At 45.5% G+C, this 7338-nt stretch overlaps 1 protein-coding gene across 2 annotated transcripts; it reads right to left on the bottom strand.

Moving 5' to 3' along the window:
* Positions 1-288: 288 nt before the first annotated feature.
* On the bottom strand, positions 289-4445 carry LOC120685525 (putative receptor-like protein kinase At3g47110). Of its 2 annotated transcripts, XM_039967508.1 has the most exons (4): positions 4138-4445; positions 2907-3597; positions 918-2834; positions 323-824 (listed from the first exon to the last, which is right to left on the bottom strand). In XM_039967508.1, exons 2-4 carry the CDS (start codon positions 3586-3588, stop codon positions 457-459), a joined length of 2967 nt encoding a protein of 988 aa, XP_039823442.1. In that variant the 5' UTR covers positions 3589-3597; positions 4138-4445; the 3' UTR covers positions 323-456. The 2 variants fall into 2 exon arrangements, with proteins under 2 accessions (XP_039823441.1, XP_039823442.1); XM_039967507.1 differs by having other exon boundaries at positions 289-824; positions 918-3597.
* Between the last annotated feature and the right edge of the window lie 2893 nt (positions 4446-7338).

Raw genomic sequence — 7338 nt, 5'->3', positions numbered from 1 at the left:
TTCAGCGCCATGAGGGAATTCATTCTCCAGAGGTCCAAACGTGATTTTTTTCAATAAAAGAGCTAAAATGCAAAAAAAAAAAATATGGGGCACATGGAGACTGGTTTTATGGGTTCTTGGTTCAATGCACTAGCAGTAATAGAACGGCTCTTTCAGTTATGAATCCTGATGTCTATCTGATTTGAATGTCATATGAATTAATAAAGTGGTTATAGATTCTTTTCTTTGGTGCAAGCACACACTTGCTGGATTCTTTGCTTTTATCAGTTGACACTACTGACAGTTATATGAAGAGAGCTATTGCGAGCCTGTGCTGCTCAAGTAGCACAATTTGTGAAGCATAATAATACAGATTTTCAAGAACACCAACTGAACAAGAAAAACACAACACATGAAAAATTATTCTGCAAGTTATTCATTCAGATTTCAGAACATATAAATTACTGAGCTGGTCCTTCAGTTTCCTCTAAGATATGCATCCCTGATCCCGTGCAGCTTGGCGGCCACCTCCTGCATGCTGATGCGCTCGTTTGGTGATGTCTTGGTGCAGCAGAGTCCAATGTTCAGCACTGACCGCAGAATTTGTGCCCCACTATCCCTGAAGGTCATTGTAATGTCCTCTCTCTGCTCTAGCTCCTGAAGCAGCTGTGGGTCAGCAATCTGTAACACATTATCAGGGAAGTTGATCTCTGTTAACTTTGCAATAGTCATCCCATCCTTGAACATGTCATCTGTCGGGCTCCTTCGGATGAATATCTCAAGGAGAACAACTCCGAAGCTGTATACATCCGCCGCAGTGGAAACCTGACTACCCGCAGCATATTCTATAGATCGCATGTAGGAAGTTAATTTAGTTTTAGTAAACATAGAAATTTGTAGCATTTAGTTTGTAAACCCAAAGTGAACAGGGAAAGTACCTGGAGCAATGTATCCAATGGTTCCCTTGATTGCTAGTGAAGAAGTGGAAGTTGAGTCAACAAGAGATGGTGATGTTGTATCAAATTTGAACCTTGCTAACCCAAAGTCTCCAACATGTGCTACCATATCATCATCTAGAAGAATGTTGCTAGGTTTCAGATCACAATGTACAATGGTTCCTTGGTGGTGATGGTGTAGATATGACAAAGCTTCTGATACATCCACCATTATGCTTAACCTTTGAACTAGTGGAATAAAATATGAAGAAAGTTCTCTGTCTCGAGTTGAGTACAGTAAGTTATGCAGGTCTCCTCGTGGCATGAACTCATACACTAAGGCTTTGAAATCATTTCCATTAGGATCAATGCTTGAGCATGCAGTTAGGATATGAACTAGATTGCGATGTCGCACATTTCTCAAAGCATTACATTCTGCGATGAAACTTTTTTGTGCTCCTCTTGTGTCTAGACTGAAAACTTTGATAGCCACCAGCTTTCCATCATGAAACAATTGTCCTCGATAAACAGAGCCGTACCTTCCCTGGCCAATTAGATTGGAGGTTGCGAAGCCCTCTGTTGCTCTGGCAAGATCACTATGAGAAATTTTGGGGAACTCTCTCCCAAAAGAGGGTAGAGAAATATCTTTTGTTTTCTGTTTTCGCCTCCGAAATGACAAAACAGAAATGATCACCACAAGTAACAGCACTATGACTAATGGGATGACCACTTTCAGTAAAATTGATAACTTGTGCTTTGCTGAATTCGATTGCATGATAGGACATGCAGGTAGGTGTAACCCCAGTGGCCCGCCACAAAGCCCCTGATTGCCATCAATCAGCACTGATGTTGCATTATTCTTGAATATCCCTTCTGTTGGGACCTCACCTTTAAGATTGTTGAATGACAAATCTAGTTGCTCAAGAGCTTGCAGGTTTCCAAGTGATGGAGGTATTGACCCACTTAAGTTGTTATGAGACAAGTTGAGCGTTTTTAGGCTACTTATGTTGCCAAACGAAGTTGGGATGCTTCCGCTGAAAAAATTATTGCCCAGCTCGATATCTTCCAAACTTTCACAATTACACAAAGAGCTAGGAAGTTCCTCAGACAGATTATTTGATGCAATTTCTAAATTTGTTAGCTGTTTAGCATTCCCAATATTGGCATGTAGTGCGCCATGTAGGTTGTTGAAGGATAAGCTAATTTTTACTATTGTTGGAATTGCGAAGATTTCTTTTGGTATACTGCCACGAAGATTGTTGTAAGAAATGTTCAGTGCCTCAAGCATTTGGAGCTTCCCCAGGTCTGGCGGTATATATCCATTTAATTGATTCCAATCTAGATAGAGCTCTGCCAGTTGAGATAGATTTGAAAAGGATGATGGAATGAGCCCTGAAAAGAAATTGCCGTCTAACACTACCCTTTGCAGACTGTTGAGAGTCCCAAGCCACTCTGGAAGCAAACTCGTAAAATTATTCCCAGGCAGTGAAAAAGAGATTAGGTTGCGAAGGTTTGCTATTCCAGAAGGTAAGTCCCCAGACAGTTGGTTTCCTCCCATGTGTAGATATTGGAGCTGACTGGAAAGGTTACCTACAGAATTCGGCACTTGGCCTGCTAAACGATTACCTGCTAGTGAAAATACTCTTAGCTCAGTGCAGTTGGCTAAGCTGTCCACAAATTTCCAGTCTTGCTTGTTACTTGCTTGGAGTTCATTGTTCTCAAGGTTTAGCCAAGTCAGTCCAGAAAGTCTGCCGATGGAGCTAGGCACCACCCCAGTGAACTTATTCATTGTCATATCAATATCGTTCAGCTGGGAAGCATTTGTTAGTGAAGATGGCACATGCCCATGAAACAAGTTGCCGCCTATCTTAAACAGCTGAAGATTGGGCAGAGAGGTGCCAACACTGGATGGTATAACTCCTGAAAAATTGTTCAAAGAAATGCTAAGGAAAACTAGATTAGAAAGATTCAGGACGGGCTGTGGAAACCGACCTGACATTTTATTGAGACCCACGTAAAGGAGTTGCAACCCTAGCAAATTTGCAACCTCGTCTGGGATGCTCCCCTCGATGTTATTCCTTGCACAACTAAACTCCTTTAGCGTTGAGATATTACCAAGAGAAGCAGGGACGGTTCCAGTCAGGTTATTTACGCTAAGTAGAAGAGTTTCAAGGCGACTAGGAAAATCTTCATGAATCTCTCCAGTTAATTGGTTTCGTCCCATGGATAGCCACGTGAGCTTTGAGCAGTTTGCAAGGGCAGGTATTTTTCCCTGTAGCGTGTTATTTTCCAGATGGAGGATTTGAAGGTGATGCAGGTGACCAAGGGACACAGGGATCTCTCCTAGGAATGAGTTAGCCGACAGGTCTAGGACTTTCAGGAATGTTAGGTTTCCAAGTGAAGAAGAGATTTGCCCTACTAGACCTTGTTTTGTAAGATTAAGAGAAGTGACACGACTTGGTTTCTTGACCGAACACCTGACACCTTTCCAAGTGCAGAAATGGGTGCTGCCATTCCAGGACATCAGAGCTTGTTGTGGGTCAAGACTTATTTGCTTCTTAAAGTCTAGTAGAGAGAACATGTCTGTGTAGTTTCCAATGGAGGAGCAGATGACAGCTTGCATGCAGCACGCCAGGAGCACAAAGGAAAACTGCCCCATTGCAGTAAGCTTCATGTTTTTTTCCTACCATGATTACGTGCATAGAAAAAAAATGGAAATTTCAGGTAACAGTCGATCGATTAATATGCATATACAGGCAAGAAAAGATATACTACTCGTATCCATTTATGTTCACACGTATAATTGTTATTGTATCTACCCGCAAATAAAAATACTTGTTATTGTATCATGCATAATTCATAGCAACATGTGAGTACTTATACATTATCTTAATAAGGGCCTGCATATGGCAGCCCAATATACCTTTTCATCTGTCTTCTATTTAATTAACTTTATTTATGATTCATGTTCTGAAATTATGTCTACTTGCGTGCGCGCGCCATATTCAACCCTATTTCTTATCATTTCAGGATGCGTTCTGTTAGGGCCAAATTCAAATAAAAACTACGAAAATGGAAAGAAAAGTTATTAGTTTGACTTCCATACAAATGGAAAGAAAAGTAGTTATTAGTTATTTAGTTTAGTACTTGTGAGCAGAATACGATCGATCGCCACATGAATGAGGGCTTTTGAACAAGAGAGGGATGATGCTTTCGTGCTTACCTCTCGGTGGTATGCGCTTGATTGACGAAGTCGTCCGATGATGGCAGAGATCAGATCGCCGAGGTCCGTCTGTAGCAACGAACACCGATGGATCGGCGGCGCCCACACGCACACCCTTACTCAAAATTGTACTGGTTTTTGTTTCACCAGATTCAGTCGATCAAAAATAGGAGGATCGGAGGTCGCTCTGTCATTTGCATGCCATCAACGATGCATCTCTTTGATCTTTATAAAGAAGACAAGGAAGAGGACTGGAGGAGGAGATGGCCACCCGGGTTGACCTGAGGTCAAGCCACTAAAGCTTGTGTGTACCCAAGTCAAGTCATGCGTCCACCAAGAAGTGCATTGCACCTTGTGAGCTACAGCCCACAGTTGATGACCCGTTCGGCACGGCGGCCACCTGTTTGTGACCCGTAAGTCCTTTCCGGGGGAGGCTGCCATCCCCCTGGGCGGTGGGAATCAGCCCACCGCTCACCCCGTCCTCCCTTTCCGAAGGTGGGGGATGAAGTGCAAGGGCCGAGATGCAAATTTTTAGGGTCTATTTGTAAATATTTAGCGGGGCAATATGCAAATATTTAGCGCTGGTGACATCACCTTCGGCGGAGCCGCGCCGCTGCCGGCAAACCCCGCTGGCCGGCGGCAGCATCTTCCGCGTTTGACCTTCCACAGTTCCGCTTTGTGGCTCCACATTCGCCTCCACCCCCTCTGGCGAGTCCGCCCGCGGTGCTGATTCGCTGGTGCCGGACATCCTCGCACACGGCTCGACGCTGCAACCACCCTCGGTCGCAGCCGCGCGGTTCTGCTTGCCTTGCACGCTGCCGCTATCGATGCGCGTCACGGCGTCAGCGCCGCCACCGCGACCCTGTGCTCACCCGCGTGAGCAATAAGCACCGCTCAGGTGTGGTAGAACCATCAAAATCAAAATTAAACTGATTTAAGTACACCAACTATCATCTTAATAGTTAATGAAGTCACCACGTATTTAAAACCATGTATTCTGGCAGTCTGTCGGATAAATCACGATAAACCACGGATAATATTGATCGAAACGTACACCAGAAGCCTCGCACGATGACGAACGCAGATAGTATGAGCATGAAACAATTTTACAAAATAGGGAATGATATTAAAGTATTTTACAAAAGAGCTTGCAAAATAGAAGCAATCTAAGAAGTAATAGCAGCGGAAAAGAATCTAACCTAAGAAAATCTTTCAATAGAGAATAAATAAAACAAAATGATAACTACGAAAATGTGAGCACATCACATCGAACCCATCGATGTGAATCCTGGTTAGCTCCTACCAGTAATAGTTATACCTAAAATAATAAACTCTGAGCAACTAACACTCAACAAGACTTACCCGACTAGTAGCATATACATAGTCAACTCCTACCATGCAAGGTTTTTGGCTCTGGAGTTAATTTTGCTGGAAAGCTACTAACGGCGATCCTTACTTTCAATATTTTAGCTCAAGTTTAATATAACAACTACCAATTAGGTTTGCATAAATATGCAGAGCAAGCATGATATACTAGGGAATTGACGTAATATCTGTTAGGTTAGGCCTTGCAAACGAGTTGGATGATCCGGTGATGTATTAGATGTTTTGCCTTAGTCTTAATAGGGAATTGATCCGGGAATCGGCTTTCGCTTATTCTTAGGCCTCTATTCTGGTTAAGGTTTAGTTATTTATTACGCTCATTAGGCCCAATTACGTGTAGGATGTTCCGATCTAGCAGTGAAGTTTTTTTACCGTCGTGGATTAGATTAGCTAGATTTAATCGAAGCAGTTTTACAATTATTTGCTTTATTCATCAATATCCGGATACATACAGATCTGATCTGACACCGGGACTCGATCGGCTCTTTAAAGCCGATGCAAGAGTCGTCCCGGGGAGCCGACCACGGCTCGGACTTATGTTTCCACATGTTTATGTATGCAGGCAAATCGTCGCAAGCTCGTTCGCACCTTCCTGATCAGGTATAGGTCAGGTGGCACGCCCTGCGTCTTAGAAAGCCGCGGCGTGTGCCAGGATTGCGGGCCATTGACGAGGGAGCAATGCCTGCCAGCGCCCTGGCGACCTCCCGGCTCTTCGTGTTGCCTGTCGCTACTCGCCGGTGGGTTTTGACCGACAACACATTCTGGTACGCCCGGTGGGACACTCATCAGCAACAACGCCCACTGCAGAGATGACAGGACCTCAGGACCAAGCACCGGTTCTGCCGGTCACCAAACCTGTCACGTATGAAGAGCTGACTCCAGAACACAAGCAGAAATACGATAAGGTCAAAGTTCAGTTCGAAGCCGATCTCATCGGCTCTTTCGAGAGGACCCGCAACCACGGCATCAGGTGGAAGGGGTTCTCACCCGAAGGCGCTCTCGACAATGTTGACCTGTCCGTACCATCAGAGGAGCGCACCAGAGCCCTACGCTAGAAGATGAACTACATGGTGGCTCACACGCTTCATCGGCACTCAGAAAGCCTGGTGAATGAGCTCGAGCGTGTGGCACATCGTGTCGTCCAGGAGGTGATCAAGAACCAGTACTCCCCATCAGGACCAATCCTGGGGAGTCACAGGGGAGAGGCCTCACTTCAGTCTAGGCCGCCAATATCGTACTCACTGGCAAATCCAGGCCCGCAGACTTCGCCGATCTACGTCGTCTACAAGATCGGCGGTGATCCTGGCGAGGGCCAGTTCCTGAACGAGCCGCCTAAGGAGATCCCGCACGGCTACACATGCGTGTACATACCTGACAGCACCGGTCCAACGCGCGCGGGACATCTGGTGGGTACAGGAGCTTCAGGGGCAGATGCAGAGAAACAGGCATGGCTAGCGACGTACGCTACCGGGCCGAGTGCTGAGCCCTCGGCCCCAGGAGTTCTTAGTGTGGAGCAGGTCAGTGCAATATTAAGGGACCAATTCGGCATCCTGCCCAAGAGAAAGGCGATCGGCTATTCTAAGCCGTATCCAAGTGATTACGACTTGATACCGTTGCCACCCAAGTATCGGCTCCCGGAGTTCACCAAGTTCAGCGGGTCAGAAGTGCCCAGCTCTATCGAGCATGTGAGCCGATACTTAATGCAGCTCGGGATGATCTCAGTGTCGGATCCTCTAAGGGTCCGTTTCTTCTCCCAGTCTCTCACGGGTTCAGCCTTTGGATGGTATACGTCATTGCCCCCAGATTCGATCCGGACTT

Source organism: Panicum virgatum, chromosome 8N, assembly GCF_016808335.1.
Source record: "Panicum virgatum strain AP13 chromosome 8N, P.virgatum_v5, whole genome shotgun sequence".
NCBI classification, from domain to species: domain Eukaryota; kingdom Viridiplantae; phylum Streptophyta; class Magnoliopsida; order Poales; family Poaceae; genus Panicum; species Panicum virgatum.
This window is presented reverse-complemented; position numbering and strand designations above follow the sequence as displayed.